Source organism: Rhinopithecus roxellana, chromosome 8, assembly GCF_007565055.1.
Source record: "Rhinopithecus roxellana isolate Shanxi Qingling chromosome 8, ASM756505v1, whole genome shotgun sequence".
NCBI lineage: Eukaryota > Metazoa > Chordata > Mammalia > Primates > Cercopithecidae > Rhinopithecus > Rhinopithecus roxellana.
This window is the reverse complement of record NC_044556.1, coordinates 4,913,527-4,935,213: the sequence shown is the minus strand read 5'-3', so window position 1 is coordinate 4,935,213 and position 21,687 is coordinate 4,913,527. Positions and strand designations below refer to the sequence as shown.

General features: G+C 51.0%; 1 protein-coding gene across 3 annotated transcripts; it reads right to left on the bottom strand.

The window, feature by feature from the left end:
* Nucleotides 1–9,608: 9,608 nt before the first annotated feature.
* ACP5 (acid phosphatase 5, tartrate resistant) lies at nt 9,609–13,918 on the bottom strand. 3 transcript variants are annotated; one of them, XM_010361686.2, is made up of 8 exons: nt 13,750–13,885; nt 13,492–13,563; nt 12,997–13,106; nt 12,520–12,606; nt 11,998–12,258; nt 11,649–11,776; nt 11,175–11,520; nt 9,609–10,196 (listed from the first exon to the last, which is right to left on the bottom strand). In XM_010361686.2, exons 1-8 carry the CDS (start codon nt 13,754–13,756, stop codon nt 9,954–9,956), a joined length of 1,254 nt encoding a protein of 417 aa, XP_010359988.2. In that variant the 5' UTR covers nt 13,757–13,885; the 3' UTR covers nt 9,609–9,953. The 3 variants fall into 3 exon arrangements, with proteins under 3 accessions (XP_010359988.2, XP_010359990.2, XP_030792549.1); XM_010361688.2 differs by lacking the exon at nt 12,997–13,106 and having other exon boundaries at nt 13,750–13,918; XM_030936689.1 differs by lacking the exons at nt 12,997–13,106; nt 13,492–13,563 and having other exon boundaries at nt 13,750–13,918.
* Between the last annotated feature and the right edge of the window lie 7,769 nt (nt 13,919–21,687).

Sequence of the window (21,687 nt, the reverse complement as noted above, 5' to 3'; positions counted from 1 at the left end):
TGTGAGCCACCGTGCCTGGCTAATTTTTCTTTTTTTTGGGGGTGGGTAGAGATGGGGTTTACTATGTTGCTCAGGCTGGTCTTGAACTCCTAGGCTCAAGCAATCCGCCCACCTTGGCCTCCCAGAGTGCTGGAATTACAGGCATGAGCCACCACATCCTACCTCCCTGAAATATATAATTCCTTCAGACTTTATATTTGTGTATGGTCTAAGGTAGGGTTCAGGTTTTGTCTCATTCCAGTGCAAACTGACAAGGCAAATAACACCTCCTTTCCCCTGAAGTTGCCATGCCACCTTGAACCTGTATTATGTTCTTATATAAATCTTCCTGAATTTGTTCTTGGATTCCCTCTCGGTATTTTCCTGAGTCAATGCTGTGTTGTTTTTGTATTTGTTTCTACTTTCTCTCTTGATATTTTCCTGAGCCAATGTGTTTTTTGTTTGTTTGTTTTTTGCTTTTTTATTTTAGAGACAGGATCTCACTCCGTCATCCAGGCTCAGGCTGGAATGCCGTGGCGTGAGCATTGCTCACTGTAGCCTCCAGCTCCTGGGTTCAAGGGATCTTCCCACCTCAGCCTCCTGAATAGCTGGAACTACAGGCGTACACTTCCACGCCTGGTTAATTTAAGTATTTTTTTTTTTTTTTGAGGCGGAGTCTCGCTCTGTCGCCCGGACTGGAGTGCAGTGGCCAGATCTCAGCTCACTGCAAGCTCCGCCTCCCGGGTTTACGCCATTCTCCTGCCTCAGCCTCCCGAGTAGCTGGGACTACAGGCGCCCGCCACCTCGCCCGGCTAGTTTTTGTATTTTTAGTAGAGACGGGGTTTCACCGTGTTAGCCAGGATGGTCTCGATCTCCTGACCTCGTGATCCGCCCGTCTCGGCCTCCCAAAGTGCTGGGATTACAGGCTTGAGCCACCGCGCCCGGCCAATTTAAGTATTTTTTTTAAGAGATAGGGCCTTGCTGTGTTGCCCAGGCTGGTCTTGAATTCCTGGCCTCAAGTGATCCTCACATCTCAGCCTTCCAAAGTGCTGGAATTACAGGTATGAGCCACCACACCTTACCCTGAGTCAATGTCAGTGTCTTTTTTTTTTTTGAGACAATGTCTTGCTCTGTCACCCAAGCTGGAGTGCAGTGGTGCAATCTCAGCTTACTACAGTCTCTGCCTCCAGGGTTCAGGTGATGATTCTCATGCCTCAGCAGCCTCCCGAGTAGCTGGGATTACGGGCACCCACCACCACACCTGGCTAATTTTTGTATTTTTAGTAGAGACGGGGTTTCGCTACGTTGGCCAGGCTGGTCTCGAACTCCTGACCCCAGGTGATCCAACCGCCTCAGCCTCCCAAAGTCCTGGGATTACAGGCATGAGCCACCACATCTGACCCTGAGCCAGTGTCTTAACTGTTTTGATGACAGTATGTTTTGCTGTTTGGTAAGGCAGGTATCTCACCTTCTTATTCATGATTCTTGGCCTGAGATGCTGTTTAGGAAGTGCACATGGCCTGAGTGTCAAGTGACAGACAGCCTACTGGCTGCATGAGAATCCCAGCCTCTAGTTTGACAAGTGGAGCGGCAAGATGATAGTATCTGTGACAGCTGAAATCAGGAGTGGTTGGTTGCTCAGGAGGTTTGAGAAGAGATGAAACCCTGCCACTTGCCTGAGGGACTCTCCTGTCTTGTTTCTTGCAGGTTAAAAGAGGCATCTTTCAAAAAATGGCTGAATCTGGTGTGGTGGCTATGCCTGTAATCCCAGCATTTTGGGAGACCGAAGTGAGAGGATCACTTGAGGCCAGGAGTTCAAGACCAGTTTGGGCAACCTAGGGAGACTCCATCTCTTTTTTTTTTTTTTTTTGAGATGGAGTTTTGCCCTGTCGCCCAGGCTGGAGTGCAGTGGAACAATCTCGGCTCACTGCAAGCTCTGCCTCCTGGGTTCATGCCATTCTCCTGCCTCAGCCTCCCAAATAGCTGGGACTACCGGCACCCGCCACCACATCCAGCTAAATTTTTTTTGTGTGTGTATTTTTAGTAGAGATGGGATTTCACTGTGTTAGCCAGGATGGTCTCGATCTCCCGACCTCGTGATCCGCCCACCTCAGCCTCCCAAACTACTGGGATTACAGATGTGAGCCACTGCACCTGGCCCGGGCTGGAATGCAGTGGCCGGATCTCAGCTCACTGCAAGCTCCGCTTCCTGGGTTTACGCCATTCTCCCGCCTCAGCCTCCCGAGTAGCTGGGACTACAGGCGCCCACCACCTCGCCCGGCTAGTTTTTTGTATTTTTTTTTAGTAGAGATGGGGTTTCACCGTGTTAGCCAGGATGGTCTCGATCTCCTGACCTCGTGATCTGCCCGTCTTGGCCTCCCAAAGTGCTGGGATTACGGATTACAGGCTTGAGCCACCGTGCCCGGCCTGTTTTTTTTTTTTTTTTTTTGGAGACAGAATCTCAGTCTATTGCCCAGACTGGAGTGCAGTCATGCGATCTCGACTTACTGCAACTTCCACCTCCCAGGTTCAAGCAGTTCTCCCACCTTAGGCTCCCAAGTATCTACGGTTACAGGTGCGCACCACAGCGCCTGGCTAAGTTTTGTATTTTTTTGTAGAGGAGGGTTTTCACCATGTTGACCAGGCTAGTCTCGAACTCCTGACTTCAGGTGATCCGCCCGCCTTGGCCTTCCAAAGTGCTGGGATTACAAGCATGATACACCATGCCTGGCCCCCATTTCTTAAAATAGATAAATTAGGCTGGGTGCAGTGGTTCATGGCTGTAATCCCAGCACTTTGGGAAGCAAGGTGGGCAGATTCCTTGAGCCCAGGAGTTTAAGGCCAACGTGGACAAAGTGATAAAACCCTGTCTCTACAAAAAATACAAAAATTGGCTGGGCGCAGTGGCTCACATCTACTACAATACACTTCTGATCCTGGCCCATGAGGCAGGTGCCAGAATCATCCTTGTTTCTCAGAGGATATTACAGAAGCTCAGACAGGTTTTTGTGGGTTTTTTTTTTTTTTTTTGTACAATATTTATCTTAGATCGGACGGATTAACCACTGTGATCAAGGTCATTTCTAGGAAGTAGCAGTCCCTCAATCTTAACCACAACAGTCTAGGGAGGTCACAGCCATCCTGTCACTTCTCACTGACTCAGAGGCACCAGGCAGGCAGGAGTCTGAATCAGAGGTCACCATCAGAGCCCAAAGACCCCGTTCCCACGCCCCAGAGCACAGAAAGAAGAAGTGACACATCCAATGTCACACAAAGACTGAGTGGCAGGGGAGGAGGGATTGTAACTCAGGCTCCCTCCTCTACATCAGCCAGATACTTCTACCGAGCACCAAGGACCAAAGCTCTGTGCCAGGCAACTGGGAACTCAAGGACACTGGGAGGAATAAATCTGGGTGGGCGCTGGCCCTCAGGCAACTTCTGTCTTGCCGAGGAGACAATACCAGTCAGCACTCAGCCATCTTAATTAATTATTTTATTTTATTTTTTTCTTTTCTCTTTTTTTCTTTTTCTTTTCTTTCGAGACAGGGTCTCACTCTGTTGCCCAGGCTGTCAGGCTGGAGTACAGTTGTGCTATCACAGCTCACTGCAACTTCCGTCTCCTGGGCTCAAGCAATCCTCCCACGTAAGCATCCTGCACAGCTGGGACTACAGGCACACACCACCACACCCGGCTAATTGTCTTTTTTTTTTTTTTCTTTTTTAGATGGTGTCTTTCTCTGTCACCCAGGCTGGAGTGCAGTGGTACGACCTCAGCCCACTGCAACCTCCACCTTCTGGGTTCAAGCCGTTCTCCTGTCTCAGCCTCCTGAGTAGCTGGAATTACAGGTGCCCACCACCATGCTGGCTAATTTTTGTATTTTTAGTGGAGACAGCATTTTGCCATGTTGACCAGGCTGGTCTCGAACTCCTGATCTCAAGTGATCTGCCCGCCTCAGCCTCCCAAAGTGTTGGGATTACGGGTGTGAGCCACCACACCTGGCCAGGATTGCATTCTGGAAGGATAACTGCTTAATTATAACAGTGGGCCAGACATGATGGCTCACACATGTAATCCTGCATTTTGGGAGGCTAAGGAAGAAGGATCCCTTGAGGTCAGGAGTTTGAGACCAGCCTAGGCAACATAGCAAGATCCTGTCTCTACAAAACACGCACATACACAAAATTAGCCAAGAGTGGTGGAATGAAGCTGTGGTCCCAGCCACTCAGGAGGCATAGGCAAGAGGATAGCTTGAGCCCAGGAGGTGGAGACTGCAATGAGCTACGATTGCACCATTGCACTCCAGGCTGGGCAACAGAGTGAGACGCTGTTTCAAAAAAAACCAAAATATTATAACAGTAACACATATACCTTCTAACAAATTCAACAATATTGACATCTATAAAGTAGCAAATGATACCAAGATACACACACACACACACACACACACACACACACACACACACACACACACAAAGTAACAAATGAGCCAGGTGCAGTGACTCATGCCTATAATCTCAGCACTCTGGGAGGCCGAGGCAGGTGGATCACCTGAGGTCGGGAGTTCAAGATCAGCCTGACCAACATGGAGAAACCCTGTCTCTACTAAAAAATACAAAATTAGGTGTGGTGCACACACCTGTAATCCCAGCTACTCAGGAGGCTGAGGCAGGAGAATCGCTTGAATCCTGGAGGCAGAGGTTGCTGTGAGCCAAGATTGCGCCACTGCACTCCAGCCTGGACAACAAGGGCAAAACTCCGTCTCAAAAAAAAAAAAAAAAAAGTAAAATATCAAATGAAAGGTGATAATTTCACCAAGTGCCTCTCCTCAGAAGTAACGTCAGTTACTTTTTTTTTTTTTTTTTTTTTTTGAGACAGAGTCTCCCAAACTGGAGTGCAGTGGCGTGATCACAGCTCACTGCAGCATCCCCTTCCCAGACTAGAACGATTCTTCTGCCTCAGCCTCCCAAGTAGCTGGGATTATAGGCGTGTATCACCAGGCCTGACTAATTCTTTTGTATTTTTTAGTAGAGGTGGGTTTTTGCCATGTTGGCCAGGCCGGTCTTGAACTCCTGTCCTCAAGTGATCTGCCTGCCCCCACCTCCTAAAGTGCTGGGATTACAAGTGTGAGCCACTGCGCTCAGCCCTGTTACATTTTGTCCAGGTTCATTTCACTCTGCTAGACAAGCAGCTGGAGCCAAATAATTGGGTCCCTGCCATGTAGCAGTTGCAAGTGGCGGTTGAGGGTGGGCCAAAGGAAGGGTTCCTGTGCCTTGCCTAGTGCTGGCGACTTGGGTTGCCTCGGGGTGGGTATTACCTAACTCTCCCTCAGAGGGGAACTGTGTTCCCCTGCAGCTGTCACATCAGGTCTAGCACTCCATTTTCAGTGTTTATGAAAGAAACAGGCCCTGAGATAATTTTTTTTTTTTTTTTTTTTTTTTTTTACTGAAACAGAGTCTCACTCTATTTCCCAGGCTGGAGTGCAGTGGTGTGACCTCGGCTCACTGCAACCTCCGCCTCCTGGGTTCAAGTGATTCTCCTGCCTCAGCCTCCTGAGTAGCTGGGATTACAGGCACGTGCCACCACACCCAGCTAATTTTTTTTTATTTTTAGTAGAGACAGGGTTTCACTATGTTGGCCAGGCTGGTCTCCAACTCCTGACCTCAGGTGATCTGCCTGCCTCGGCCTCCCAAAGTGCTGGGATTACAGGTGTGACCCACTGGGCCTGGCCCTGAGATAATTCTGCTTCTAGAAGTTTTCTTACATATTACTTTTACACCATTGGTCCAGGGACCACCACTGCAGCCTTGTTGGTAAGAGGGAAATAATTATTATTTAATCTATTTATTTAGAGACAGAGTCTCACTCTGTTGCTCAGTCTGGAGTGCAGTGGCACGATATCAGCTCACTGCCAACCTCCGCCTCCTGGGTTCAAGTGATTCTCCTGCCTCAGCCTCCTGAGTAGCTGGGATTACAGGCACGTGCCACCACACCCAGATAATTTTTTTTTATTTTTAGTAGAGACAGGGTTTCACCATGTTGGCCAGGCTGGTCTCCAACTCCTAACCTCAGGTGATCTGCCTGCCTCGGCCTCCCAAAGTGCTGGGATTACAGGTGTGACCCACTGGGCCTGGCCCTGAGCTAATTCTGCTTCTAGAAGTTTTCTTACACATTACTTTTACAGCATTTGTCCAGGGACCACCACTGCAGCCTTGTTGGTAAGAGGGAAATAATTATTATTTAATTTATTTATTTAGAGACAGAGTCTCACTCTGTTGCTCAGTCTGGAGTGCAGTGGCACGATATCAGCTCACTGCCAACCTCCACCTCCTGGATTCAAGCAATTCTCCTGTCTCAACCTCCCAAGTAGCTGGGACTACAAGCACATGCCACCATGCCCAGCTAATGTTTGTATTTTTAGCAGAGTTGGGGTTTCACCATATTGGTCAGGCTGGTCTCAAACTCCTGACCTCAGTTGATCCACCTGCCTCACCCTCTCAAAGTGTTGGGATTACAGGCGTGAGCCACCGTGCCCGGCCTAAAAGGAAAGATGTAAAAAGACCACAGCTGGGCGCCATGGCTCACACTTGTAATCCCAGCACTTTGGGAGGCTGAAGTGGGTGGATCACGAGGTCAGGAGTTCAAGACCAGCCTGGCCAAGATGGTGAAATTGCATCTCTACTAAAAATACAAAAATTAGCCAGGTGTGGTGGTGGGCTCCTGTAATCCCAGCTACTTGGGAGGCTGAGGCAGAGAATTGCTTGAACCCAGGAGGTGGAGGGTGCAGTGAGCCAAGATCTCGCCACTGCACTCCAGCTTGGGGGACAGAGCGAGACTCCATCTCAAAAAAAAAAAAAAAAAAAAAAGACCTCAACGAGGCTGAGTGCTTTGGCTGATGCCTGCAATCCCAGCACTTTGGGAGGCTGAGGCAGGAGGATCACTTGACCCTGGAAATTTGAGGCTGCAGTGAGCTGTGATCCCACCATTGCACTCTAGTCTGAGTGACAGAGCAAGATTCTGTCTCTCAAAACAACCCCCAAAACCAATAAAATCCTGCAAGGGGCACTAGCAGGGAGCCAGTGACAGGCAGAAGCCTCGTGGCTGTCAAAAAGAAGGGCGGTCTTGCTCCTTTTTCCTGGGAATCCGGCAAACATGTCTGCCACATAGGTAATGCATGGGCAAGGTCATTTGTTATGGCATTGAGGACTGCAAAATCGTTGGAAGTGTTACAAGAAAGGGGTCTCGATCCAGACCCCAAGAGAGCGTTCTTGGATCTTATGCAAGAAAGAATTCAGGACTGGGCGTGGTGGCTCAAGCCTGTAATCCCAGCACTTTGGGAGGCCAAGGCAGGTGAATCACCTGAAGTCAGGAGTTGAAGACCAGCCTGGCCAACATGGTGCAACCCCGTCTCTACTAAAAATACAAAATTAGCCAGGCGTGGTGGTGGGGGCCTGTAATCCCAGCTACTTGGGAGGCTGAGGCAGGAGAATTGCTTAATCAGTTGAACCCAGGAGGTGGAGGTTGCAGTGAGCTGAGATTGCACCCCTGTACTCCAGCCTGGGTAACAGAGTGAGACTCCATCTTGAAAAAGAAAAAAAAAAAGTGGAGTCCAGTAACAGGAACGCATGCAGAACTATGTGTATATTGTGTTGCTTTTAGTGTAAAAAATGGGAACGTGTTTGCAGTGGCATGCACCTTGGGAGGATGAGGTGGGAGGATCACTTGAGCCCAGGAGCTCAAGACCAACCTGGGCAACATAGCAAAACTCTGTCTCTGAAAAACAGTCTGGAAGCAATAGCTCATGCCTGTAATCCCAACACTTTGGGAGGCTGAGGCAGGAGGATTGCTCGAGCCCAGGAATACAAAACTGGTCTGGGCAACAGAACAAGACTCCCATCTCTACAAAAAAAATTTAAAAATTAGGAGTGGTGGTGCGTGCCTGTAGTCCTAGCTACTTGAGAGGCTAGGGCAGGAGGATTGCTTGAGCCCAGGAGTTTGAGGCTGCAGGGAGCTATGATTGCACCACTGCACTCCAGCCTGGACAATATAGCAAGACCCCTCTCCGTAAAGAAATAAAATAATAGGCTGGGCATGGTGGCTCATGCCTGTAATCCCAGCACTTTGGGAGGCCGAAGCAGGTGGGTCACGAGGTCAGGAGATTGAGAACATCCTGGCCAACATGGTGAAACCCCATCTCTACTAAAAATACAAAAAATTAGCCAGGCGTGGTAGCAGAGGCCTGTAGTCCCAGCTACTTGGGAGGCTGAGGCAGGAGAATGGCTTGAACCCAGGAGGTGGAGCTTGCAGTGAGCCAAGACCACGCCACTGCCCTCCAGCCTGGGCGACAGAGCAAGACTCCGTGGGTGTGGTGGCGTGTGCCTGTAATCCCAGCTACTCGGGAGGCTGAGGCAGGAGAATCGCTTGAACCTGGGAGTCGGAGGTTGCAGTGAGCCGAGATCGTGCCACTGTGCTCCAGCCTGGTGACAGAGTATAAGACTCCATCTCAAAAAAAAGAGAAAGAAAATAATAAAGGGAATGTTATGATTTTGGAGGCGTAGACTATATAGAGAAAGAAAATGATGAATATTAGTTGCCCATGGGGAGGAAGAAGACTTGCTTTATGTTGTACCCTTTTTTCTGCTTGAATTTTATTCAATTAATTAATTTATTTGAGACAGAGTCTCGCTCTATCGCCCAGGCTGGAGTACAGTGGCACAATCTCAGCTCACTGCAACCTCTGCCCTCACCCCCCCATCCCCCTCACCCCCAAACCCTTGGGGCTCAAGCGATTCTCTTGCCTCAGCTTCCCAAGTAGCTGGGATTACAGACATGTGTCACCACGCCTAGATACGTTTTGTATTTTTAGTAGAGATGGGGTTTCACCATGTTGGCCAGGCTGGTCTCAAACTTCTGACCTCAAGTGATCCGCCCACCTAGGCCTTGCAAAGTGCTGGTATTATAGGCAAGAGACATCGTGCCTGGCCCATTTTATTTATTTATTTATTTATTTATTTATTTATTTATTTATTTATTTATTTATTGAGACAGATTCTTGCTCCGTCACCCAGGCTGGAGTGCAGTGACATAATCTCAGCTTACTGCAACCTCTGCCTCCTGGGTTCAAGCAATTCTCCTGCCTCAGCCTCCTGAGTAGCTAGGACCATAGGCGCCTGCCACCACAACTGGTCAATTTTTTTTTTTTTTTTTTTTTTTTTAGACAGAGTTTCACTCTTGTTGCCCAGGCTGGAGTGCAGTGGCGCAATCTTGACTCACTGCAACCTCCACCTCCCAGGTGCAAGTGATTCTTCTGCCTCAGCCTCCCGAGTAGCTGGGACTACAGGTACATGCCTGTAAGCCTAAGTTTTTGTATTTTTAGTAGAGATGGGGTTTCACTATGCTGGCCAGGCTGATCTCGAACTCCTGACTTCAAATAATCCACCTGCTTTGGCCTCCCAAAGTGCTGGGATTACAGATGTGAACCCCCGAGGCTGGCCTCTGCTTGGATTTTAAAATCACATCCATGGATAAGGCAACTTGGTTATGGATGGGGTAAGAGATGGAGGCAAGGAACAGCAGCTCAGGGGAGCCCAGCCACTCTAACCAGGAGAATATAACACGCCAGTGGCACTGGTTCAGCCTTGGCAACTATTCTTTTATTGAACATCAGTGACAGAAAAATGCTTGATTTAGGAGGAAGCTTTCCCTTACTCCCCCACTGCATCCCGGAACTCAGCAAAGGTGAGCCAGCCACAGAGCGTAACACTGTGGCTGGGACACATGTCCATGTCTGTTTCACATACGTGGGCATCTGTGCCACAAGGGTCATGTGGCACCACAGTTCATCAGCTGTAATTCCCCTTCCTGCCCTGCTGCAGCGCCACAGGTCAGAGGAAAAGCCTGCCTGTGAGTAGGGTCCCGGCAGGGCCCACCCACCAACAGTGGGGATCGGGCCTCAGAGCTGGGCAGTCATGGGAGTTCAGGGCCTGGCTCGCCTCGGTAGGCTGGTCTTAAAGAGGGACTTGCCCGAGGCTTCGATGTAAGTGACAGTCATCTCTTTGGAGCTGATCTCCACATAGGCAAAGCCACCCAGTGAGTCTTCAGCCCCATAGTGGAAGCGGAGATAGCCGTTGGGGACCTTGCGCTGGTGCCGCTTCGAGGGGTCCATGAAATTCCCAGCCCCGCTCAGCACATAGCCCACGCCGTTCTCATCTTGCAGGTACTGAGGATGGAGGACAAGGGGTCAGTGGAGACCTAGCTTTGAGCAGGGGCCTGCCTAAGGTCCAGGGCTCGATTTGACCCTAACCACAGAGTCACCTTGAGGTATGTAACCCCTCCTGGCTTCAGTTTCCCAACTGTTAGGAGTGTATTAATCCTATTTCATAGGTAGAGCAATTAGTAAGAAATTGGTGACCAGGTGTGGTGGCTCATGCCTGTGATCCCAGCACTTTGGGAGGCTGAGGTGGGTGGATTGCTTGAGCCCAGGAATTTGAGACCAGCCTGGGCAACATAGTGAGACCTTGCCTCTACAAAAAAATTCACAAGGACCGGGCGCGGTGGTTCACACCTGTAATCCTAGCACTTTGGGAGGCCAAGGCGGGCAGATCACTTGAAGTCAGGAGTTCGAGACCAGCCTGGCCAACATGGTGAAACCCCGTCTCTACTAAAATATAAAAATTAACAGGGTGTGGTGGCGCATGCATGTAATCCCAGCTACTCGGGAGACTGAGACAAGAGAATCACTTGAACCCAGGAGGCGGAGGTTGCAGTGAGTTGAGATCGTGCCACTGCACTCCCTCTCAAGAAAAAAAAAAAGCCAAAATTAGCTGCACGTGGTGGCACACGCCTGTAGTGTCAGCTACTCTGGAGGCTGAGGTGTGAGGATCACCTGAGCCCGGGAGATTGAAGCTGCAGAAAGCCCTGATTGCCCTGTTTGCACCACTGCACTCTAGCCTGGGTGAAAAACAGTGAGACCTTGTCTCAAAAAAAAAAAAAAAAAGAAAGAAAGAAATTGGCAAGTCAAAGATATTATTCTGGCTTTGGAGTGTTTTCCTGGTTAGACAGCAAGATTTGAGGGACAGTCTAGACATTCTGAAGGCCACAGGAGCCCCTCAAACAATGGGAGGACCCCAGCCATGTGGACATCAGCTGGGATGGGGGCCCCCTCACCCAGCTCCCATCCTGCCCACAGGACCCTCACCTGCAGATTGTGATCGTGGCCGCACAGGTAGGCGGTGACCCTGTATGTGGCCAGCAGTGGCCGTAGCTGCTTGACCAGGCAGTGGGTAGGCCCGTGCTCGGCTATGGACCACACAGGGTAATGGCCGGCCACCAGCACGTAGTCCTCCCTGGCCGCCGCCAGCTGTTTCTTGAGCCAGGACAGCTGTGTGCGGGCCAGCTTCACATCTCGGGGCCTGTCAGGCTGCTGACTGAGGAAGTCATCTGAGTTGCCACATAGTGTCACTGTGTCCAGCATAAAAATGGCCACAGACACATTGGTCCGTGGGATCTTGAAGCGCAGGCGGTAGAAAGGGCTGGGGAAGTTCCTGCGGAGGGGATAGAGGTCGTGGGTTCACATCTTGGGCGCGGAAGTCCCAGGGTCAGCTCAAGCCACAGGGCCCCTGTGTCCCCGCTGTGTGAGGATCTGGGGGAGGCAGGGCTGAGGGTGGCTCACCAGCGCTTGGAGATCTTAGAGTAGGCAATCTGGGCAGAGACGTTGCCGAGGTGGTCATGGTTTCCAGCCAGCACGTACCAGGGCACGTTGCGAAGGGAGCGGTCAGAGAATACGTCCTCAAAGGTCTCCTGTAGCAAACAGATAGGGCAGACCCCTTCCCTGGGGTCATTGGCTACCCTGATCCTCCTACCAAGTCAGGGGCCAGGGGTAAGGGAGACATTGAATGTTCCCGGCGCCCAAAGGTGCCCCATCACCTTCCCTCTGCCCTCTCCAAAGGAAGGTCACTAGGTAAGGTGGCTTCTCCCCACTGTCCGCCCCCACCTCCTGCCCCACTCTGTTGGGCACAGACCTGGAACCTCTTGTCATTGACGTCTTGTACACCAGTGAAGTAAAAATTGTCCCCTAGAGACAGGATGAAGTCTGCACCCAGGATCTGCACGGTCCGAGCAATCTCCTTGGCATTGGCCATTTCCCGGGCCGTGTGGAATGGGGCATTGGGGACCCCTCCCCAGTCGCCAACGGCTACAAAGCGCAGGGCAGGGGTGGCACCGTCAGCCAGGGAGGGTAGCAACAAGGCTTGCAGGAAGAGCAGCGCCATCCACATGTCCATCTGGGAGAAGAGAAACAAGCATAGGTGGCCTGGGCTGTGACAAGGGCAGGGAGGCCTTCAGACCCCCGCCTGCCCTGAGATAGAGGGAGACCGCTTGCTGCAGGCTGCCCCTGTGGGAACCCCTTGGTGCCCTAGTTCTCAGGACATGGCTGCACAAGCTGGCTTAGGGTAGGGGGGGTGATCTGTGAGAGGGCGAGCTGCACCAAGATGGCCTCGCAGGCCCATTTCACCCTCCTTCCACCTAGCCTGCCCAGCACTCACCCTGGGGGAGACACAGGCCAGTCGCTGGAGGCTCTGAGAGGCTGGTGGGCTCCAGGGCAGAACTGCTGGTCCCTGAGCCTTTATTCCCTGGGGAGGAAGTGGATCATTAGTGAGGATGATGCAGTTTCTCCGAGGGCTGTCCCGGGAGCCCTCCCCTTGGGTCATGTGAGCCCTGGACTTCCCTGGAGCAGGACACGGGATTGGGGTGGGGGTGGGAGGATCTGGGCACACGTGTGCAGCAGCCTCGGCCCACACAGCCTCCGGGTCGACCTGCAGGGGCCTGTTTGTGCTGTGGGCTTGACATGTCCTGGGTATCTCTGTGTGTCTGTGTATCTGAGTGTCAGTATGTGTGTGTTCGCTTGAGAGGCTGTGGCTGCGATTACCCAAGACACATCTGCACCTTCTTTCTCTGAGTAAGGGCTTGCCTGTGTATGTCTGGGTGTGTCTTGCTTCCTGTGTGCAGCTAAGCATACCTACCTGGGCCTCGGCTCTGTACCTGACCGGGTTGCTGCAAACGTGTACGCGGAGCCTGTGTGGCCTGTCTGCGATGCACGCCTGTGTTCTCACGTGGCACTGGGTGGGAATCCCTATGGATGGAGTTTTGTGTGTGTCCATGTGTGTGCCTGGCTCGCGTCTCTAGGGTGAGCTGCGTGTCTGGTGTGGGATGTGTGTTTGACATCTGAATGCGGCACTCTGTGTGTGTCCCTGTCCTCCCCCTGCCCTCGCTCCACCCCACAGATAAACACCAACGGGCCTCCCTTTTCCAGGAAGTCCTGCCCACACCCTCCCCTCCCCCTAGACTCCCATTCCTGCAGGAGGAACCAGGCAGGAGGCAGCTAGCTGGTGACAGCGCGCGTGACCGTAGACCTCTGACCCTCATGGTCTAGGCAGCTGTCTGCAGGCCCTCCACGGGACTGCAGCCTCGGAGAGCAGGAGGCTCTGCACCTGCGGCCGGTCAGACCTGCTCCTCACCTCCCTGCCTGCCTCCTCCGTGCTGGGCGCCACTGAGACACGTCTGCGAACGTTCACGAGTTCCTTCAGTCCCTGCGAGGGCGGACGGGAGAGAGAGCCCTCATTCAACGCCGAGGCCACTGGCTCAGAGATCTCCCCGGGTCACCCTGCGAAGTATTTGTTACCCCCTATCCCCAGCCTTGCAGCAGCGACCAAGGGGAAGGAAGTGGGTGATGAGGGCAGGCGGAGACCCCTCCCACGGGGCTGCGCGTATCTCACCTGCCATCGGCTGGGCGGGCGCTGCTGCCGGTGCCCAGCTGCAGATCCGCAGGCGATCGCATTCCTGGACGGCCCCAGCTTTAAGCAGGTAGCGGCCGATTCGTCCGGCTCGAGGGCTCGGGGCTGGCCCAGGTGAGCCCCGGCGGGGAGGGCCGGCGCCTCGGCCTTCCCGCCCCGGAACCCTGCACCGCCCAGAGCCGCCACGCCTCCTTGCTGTGGGTTCCGCATCTGTAAAATGGGCCGAGGAACCCCGGAGGTCGGCTCAGACCCACCGACTGCAGCTGCAGCTGGGCCAGAAGGGGTGGCCAGGGGAGCCGATTTCATCCTTTTCCTCCCTCCATGCCAACCAGGAGCCTGCATCTGCCTGGGACCCTTTGGGGGTACCCATGAGCCCACAGCCCCAGGGCCACAGCACTGGGTGGGGTTTCAGCCAGCCCTGGGGCCAAGCTCTTGTAAGGTCTGTCATCATCTTCAGCCTCAGTCTCCTGGTTATTTATTTATTTATTTATTTTTGAGACAGTGTCTTGTTCTGTCGCCCAGGCTGGAGTGCAGTGGGCTATCTCAGCTCACTGCAAGCTCCGCCTCCCAGGTTCACACCATTCTCCTGCCTCAGCCTCCTGAATACCTGGGACTACAGGCGCCCGCCACCATGCCCTGCTAATTTTTTGTATTTTTAGTAGAGACGGGGTTTCACCATGTTAGCCAGGATGGTCTCGATCTGCTGACCTCGTGATCCACCCGCCTCGGCCTCCCTAAGTGCTGGGATTACAGGCTTGGGCCACCGCGCCCGGCCTTTTTTTTTTTTTTTTTTGAGACAGTTTTGTTCTTGTTGCCCAGGCTGGAGTGCAGTGGCGCAATCTCCACTCACCACAACCTCCGCCTCCCGGGTACAAGCGATTCTCCTGCCTCAGCCTCCCAAGTAGCTGTGATTACAAGCTTGCGCCACCACACCCAGCTAATTTTGTATTTTTAGTAGAGACAGGGTTTCTCCATGTTGGCCAGGCTGGTTTCCAACTCCCGACCTCAGGTGATCTGCCCACCTCAGCCTCCCAAAGTGCTGGGATTACAGGCAAGAGCCACTGTGTCCAGCTGGTCTCCTGTTTTTTTAAAAAGTTATTATTGGCCGGGCGCGGTGGCTCAAGCCTGTAATCCCAGCACTTTGGGAGGCCGAGACGGGTGGATCACGAGGTCAGGAGATCGAGACCATCCTGGCTAACACGGTGAAACCCCGTCTCTACTAAAAAATACAAAAAACTAGCTGGGCGAGGTGGTGGGCGCCTGTAGTCCCAGCTACTTGGGAGGCTGAGGCAGGAGAATGGCGTGAACCTGGGAGGCGGAGCTTGCAGTGAGCTGAAATCCGGCCACTGCACTCCAGCCTGGGCAACAGAGCAAGACTCCGTCTCAAAAAAAAAAAAAAAAGTTATTATTTAGCTGGGTGATGGCTCACGCCTGTAATCCCAGCACTTTGGGAGGCCGAGGTGAGCAGATCACCTGAGGTCAAGTGTTCCAGACTAGCCTGGGCAACATGGCGAAACCTCATCTCTACTAAAAAGACAAAAATTAGCCGGAGGTGCTCGCTTGAATCCAGGAGACAGAGGTTGCGGTGAACTGAGATCGTGCTACTGCACTCCAACCCAGGAAGAGGAAGGAGGTTGCACTGAGCCGAGATCATGCCACTCCAGCCCGGGCAACAGAGCAAGACCCTGTCCCTAAAAAACAGAAAGAAAAAAAAAATCTGAAGCAATTATGACCAAATGTTAACATCTGTTTCTTCACGTGGTGGGTACAGGCATGCTTTGGAAGCTTCTGTGCTTCCTGTATTTTGAGATCACACAAAATTATGTTTATTATCTTATTGTGCTACATGATCTTTGTAGAAAAGTTGGTAAATTCTGGAATGCACAAAGAAAAAGATTATAATAGGCCGGGCGCGGTGGCTCACGCCTGTAATCCCAGCACTTTGGGAGGCTGAGGCGGGTGGATCACGAGGTCAGGAGGTTGACACCATCCTGGCTAACATGGTGAAACCCTGTCTCTACTGAAAATACAAAAAATTAGCTGGGTGTGGTGGCGAGCGCCTGTAGTCCCAGCTACTTGGGAGACTGAAGCAGGAAAATGACCTGAATCCGGGAGGCGGAGCTTGCAGTGAGCCGAGATGGCTCCACTGTACTGCAGCCTGGGCGACAGAGCAAGACTCTGTCTTAAAAAAACAAAAAAAACCGCCAGGCGCGGTGCCTCAAGCCTGTAATCCCAGCACTTTGGGAGGCCGAGACGGGCGGATCATGAGGTCAGGAGATTGAGACCATCCTGGCTAACACGGTGGAACCCCATCTCTACTAAAAAATACAAAAAACTAGCTGGGCGAGGTGGTGGGCGCCTGTAGTCCCAGCTACTCAGGAGGCTGAGGCAGGAGAATGGCGTAAACCCGGGAAGCGGAGCTTGCAGTGAGCTGAGATCCGGCCACTGCACTCCAGCCTGGGCAACAGAGCGAGACTCCGTCTCAAAAAAAAAAAAAAACAAAAAAAAAAACAAAAAAAAACGATTATAATAGCCAGAAATACCCCTGCCCAGAGAGACAGTATCCATTAATTTTTCTCTGTCTATGTTTGTCTTCAGAAAAATGGGATACTATTGGCACTATTCTATAACTTTTTAATTTGTATTAGCACTTTCTATAGTTTTTAAATTGATAAAGCTGGCCAAGCGTGGTGGCTCAGGCCTGTAAACCCAGCCAACGTGGGAGGATCGCTTGAGCCCAGGAGTCAGGACCAGCCTGGGCAACATGGCGAGACCACATCACTATAAAAAACATAACAAAATTAGCCAGGCATGGTGGTGCACACCTGTGGTTCCAGCTACTCAGGAAGCTGAGATGGAGGATTGGTTGAGCCTGGGAGTGTGAGACTGCAATGAGCTACGATTGTACCACTGGCCTTCAGCCTGGGCAACACAGCTAGACTCTTGTCTCAGAGAGAGAGAGAGCACATAATGAAAAAAATAAACCTGATCTTGTATAGAGCATGTAATAAAACCTGTGGGTTCTTGGCCATCTCTTCTGGTCACCTCCAGGGTCCTGAATAAGCTCTTCTCTATTCACCCAGGAGAACTCTCTTCTGCTGATTTTCTGTGGGGCTAGATCAGGATGTGACTCAAAATCTCCCTCCACCTCCACCCTTGCGTATTTTCCCAACATCAGTGTCAATCTCAGATGTCAACAACCCCACGAGTGAGTTCCTCCTTTTGCCAATACATCCAGGTCCTGTTCTCCGCTGCCGTCCCTACCCAATCCCTTTCCTTCCTTCCTCCTGCCAATCCTGCTCTCCCTGTTTCTTGCTCCTCTGACCTCCTCCGCATTGCTTGACTGTCTCAGATACACTCTGGTCTCAGGGTCTTGGCACTTTCTCTTCTGCCGACCTGGAGGGGTCTTCCTTGGTCAGATACTGAGGTCACCCATTGTGTTCAAGTTCCTTTAATTTATCTGAAAAGAGGCTGGGAATGGTGGCTCCTGCCTGTAATCCCAGCACTTTGGGAGTCCAAGCCAGGTGGATCACTTGAGGCCAGGAGTTCGAGACCAGCCTGGCCAACATGGTGAAACCCTATCTCTACAAAAATACAAAAATTAGCCAGGTGTGGTGGCACAAACCTGTGGTCCCAGCTACTCAGGAGGTTGAGGCAGGAGAATTGCTTGAACCTGGGAGGCGGAGGCTTCAGTGAACCAAGATTGTGCCACTGCACTCTAGCCTGGGTGACAGAGTGAGACTCTGTCTCAAAAAAAAAAAAAAAAAAGAAAAAGATAATTTATCTGAACTTATCTGGAATGCACCACCCTGCCCCCATTATTGTCTGACTCTCCTGTTGCTGTAGTTTTCTCTGCAGCACTTACCACTGCTTGAGAAAACTACCCACTTGTTTCTCTTGCTTTCAATTTATGTTGCTTTCAGTCTGTCTTCCGTTAATGAAAGCTTTGTTTTTTTATTTTTCTTTTTTTGAAACAGAGTCACCAGGCTGGAGAGCAGTGATGTGATCATGGCTCACGCAGACTCACCTTCTGGGCTCAAGTGATCCTCCCACACCTCTCAGCCTCCTGAGGATTGAGACTACAGGCACACACCACCACACCCAGCTAATTTTTGTATTTTTTGTAGAGACAGGGATTTGTCACCTTGCCCAGGCTGCTCTTGAACTCCTGAGTTCAAGCAATCCTCCCACCTCAGCCCCGCAAAGTGCTGGGATTACAGGAGTGAGTCACTGCACCTGGCCTGTTTATTTAAAAAATTAACATTCACTCTCAGTTTATTGGCTAAGTTTAGAAGTAGTATCGGAAAGTCTAAGAGAACTTCTTGTTCTCCTTTTATTTGTATGTTTGCAGTGTAGATCTTTAAAAACTGCTAAGGACTTCTCAAGGTGTTTGTTTGGTGGAGACATTGAAAAAGATTCAATAGGCTGGGTGCGGTGGCTCAGTCTGTAATCCCAGCACTTTGGGAAGCCGAGGCGGGCAGATCATGAGGTCAGGAGATCGAGACCATCCTGGCTAACACGGTGAAACCGTCTCTACCAAAAATACGAAAAATTCCCTAGGTGTGGTGGCACGTACCTGTAGTCCCAGCTACTTGGGAGGCTGAGGCAGGAGAATCACTTGAACCCGGGAGGCAGAGGTTGCTGTGAGCTGAGATCGCACTACTGCACTCTAGCCTGGGTGACAGAGCAAGACTCTCTCAAAAAAAAAAAAAAAAAAAATTAAAAGATTAAAGAATAAGTTGGCACAGTGGCTCACACCTGTCATCCCAACACTTTTTGTCGAGACTTTATCTCTTAAAAAAAAAATTAGCTGGGCGTGGTTGTGTGTACCTGTAGCCCAGCTACTCGGGAGGCTGAGGTGGGAGGATTGCTCAGGAAGTCGAGGCTGCAGTGAACCATGATTGCACCACTGCACTCCAGTTTGGGCGACAGCTGAGACACTATCTCTAAATAATAATAATTATTATTATTATAGTAGTAAAAGTACAGAATAAAATGCATCACACTTGTAAAATGTTAATTTTAATCCACTAAACTTATAAACAGACCCAAATATGCATCTAATGACCTCTTTTTTTGGGGGGGGGGACAGAGTCTTGCTTTGTCACCCAGGCAGACTGGAGTGCAGTGGCATGATCTTGGCTCACTGCAAGCTCCGCCTCCCAGGTTCATGCCATTCTCCTGCCTCAGCCTCCTGAGTAGCTGAGACTACAGGCGCCCACCACTACGCCTGGCTAATTTTTTGTATTTTTTTGGTAGAGATGGAGTTTCACTGTATTAGCCAGGATGGTCTCGATCTCCTGACCTCGTGATCTGTCTGCTTCGGCCTCCCAGAGTGCTGGGATTACAGGCATGAGCCAGTGACCTCTTAAAGTGATATTTCTTTTTCTTTTTTTTGAGATGGAGTGTCACTCCCTCTGTCAGCACCGAGGGTGGACTGCAGTGGTGTGATCTTCAGCTCACCACAACCTCTGTCTCCCGGGTTCAAGAGATTGTCCTGCCTCAGCCTCCCGAGTAGCTGGGATTACAGGTGTGTGCCACCATGCCCAGCTAATTTTTTTTGTATTTTTAGTAGAGATGGGGGGTTTCACCATGTTGGCCAGGATGGTCTGGAACTCCTGACCTCAAGTGATCCATCTGCCTTGGCATCCTAAAGTACTGGGATTACAGGCCTGAGGCCAAGCCCCGAATTAATTTTTTGATGTTTCACTGTGCCAGGTGTATAAGTAACATGTTAGTTGTGATTGTAACTAAATAAAGGCTTAAGGGAAACTGTGTTTCTAAATTTCTAAATTGACTACACATTTACAAAGGAACCCACAAAGATGGATTTTTGGGCCAGGGGCAGTGACTCACACCTGTAATCCCAGCACTTTGGGAGGCCAAGGAGGGCGGATTGCCTGAGCCCAGGAGTTCAAGACCAGCCTGGGCAACAAGGTGAAATCCTGTCTCTACTAAAATACAAAAAAATTAGCTGGGCGTGGCAGCAGGCACCTGTAATACCAGCTACTTGGGAGGCTGAGGCAGGAGAATCGCTTGAACCCAGGAGGCAGAGGTTGCAGTGAGCTGAGATTGTGCCACCGTACTCCAGCCTGGGCGACAGAGTGAGACTCGATTTCAAAAAAAAAAAAAAAAAGATGGATTTTTTGGGGCCCCAAGCCTTCAAAATTCCAAATGCTGTCATGAGTTAGTTTGATTTGAGGAACCAAAAATTGGCCTTTGTGGCTGCAGCAGAGTTAGCAAGGGGGAATTGAGTCCGGAAGGTTGAGGGCAAGGAAGAGAGAAGGGAGTGGGTGGGGCAGGTTGCGTGAGCTCTTGGGGGCTGTAAGGAAGGGAGCTTTTATCTGGGTGAGGTGGGAGCCACAGAGGGTTCTAATCAGAGGGACAGATCTGACTTAGATTTTGCATAATGTCCCCCAGCTGTGGGCTGTGGGGCATGGGCTGCTGAATAGGTGGTTTAGGTGGGCAAAGATTAATCACGGTGTCCCCCACCCTTTAAAAATTAAAAGACAGGGCCGGGCGCAATGGCTCACAGCTGTAATCCCAGCACTTTGGGAGGCAGAGGTGGGCGGATCCCCTGAGGTCAGGCGTTTGAGACCAGCCTGACCAACAAGGGAAAACCCTGTCTCTACTAAAAATACAAAAAAATTAGCTGGGCGTGGTGGCAGGCGCCTGTAATCCCACCTATTCAGGAGGCTGAGGCAGGAGAATCGCTTGAACTCGGGAGGCGGAGGTTGCAGTGAGCCAAGATCGTGCCACTGCACTCCGGCCTGGGCGACAAGAGCAAGACCATCTCAAATAATAATAATAATAATAATAATAATAGACCGAGTGCAATGGCTCACACCTGTAATCCCAGCACTTTGGGAGGTTGAGGTGCGTGGATCACGAGGTCAGGAGTTCAAGACCAGCCTTGTCAACATGGTGAACTCTATCTCTACTGAAAATACAAAAATTAGCTGGGCATGGTGGCTCGTTCCTGTAATCTCAGCTGCTCAGGAGGCTGAGGCAGGAGAATCGCTTGAACCGGGACCGAGGAGGTGGAGGTGAGGTTGCAGTGAGCCGAGATTGTGCCACTGCACTCCAGCCTGGGCTACAGAGCGAGACTCCATCTCAAATAATAATAATAATAAATTCATAATAGTAATCAATTAAAATTAAAAGACAGGCTTGGCATGGTGTCTCACACCTGCAATCACAACACTTTGGGAAGCTAAGGCGGGAGGATCACTCGAGCCCAGGAGTTTGAAACAGCCTGGGTGACATAGTGATTCCCCATCTGAATTTTTTTTTTTAAAGATTAAAAACGCAGAGCCTCTCTGCTCCTCCCATTTGACAGACAGCCACATCTTTTCATGCAGTGAAAAAGGCATGTCCCTGAGACACCGTGGTGAAAGTGAAGGCAGGAGTAAATGGATTTGGCCATATTGGGTGTCTGGTCACCAGGCACCAGAGCTGCTTTTAACTCTGGCAGAATGGATGTTGTCACCTCAATGACCACTTCATTGACCTCAACTACATGGTCCACATGTTCCAATATGATTCCACCCATGGCAAGTTCCACGGCACCATCAAGGCTGAGAAGTGGGCTGGGTGTGGTGGCTCATGCCTGTAATCTCAGCTACTTAGGAGGCTGAGGTGGAAGGATCACTTGAGACCAGGAGTTCACGACCAGCCTAGGCAACATAGGGAGATCCTCTCTCTCTTAAAAAAAAAAAAAAAAAAAAGAAGACTAAGAGAAGGGAAACTTGTCATCAATAGGAAATGGGAATCTCATCCCCCTCTTCCAGAAGCCAGATCCCAGCAAAATCAAATTGGGTGATGATGCTGGCGCTGGTTTTTTCATGGAGTCCACCACCAGCATCTTCACTACCATGGAGAAGGCTGGGGCTCGCTTAGAGGGGGCAGCCAAAAGGATCA

Excerpts from the sequence above, each read along its gene's own strand:
- ACP5 (XM_010361686.2), bottom strand. Across the intron at positions 11,777-11,997 it reads TCAATGACAAGAGGTTCCAG|GAGACCTTTGAGGACGTATT; the intron begins GTCTGTGCCCAA and ends TGTTTGCTACAG. Across the intron at positions 10,197-11,174 it reads GCCACGATCACAATCTGCAG|TACCTGCAAGATGAGAACGG; the intron begins GTGAGGGTCCTG and ends CTCCATCCTCAG.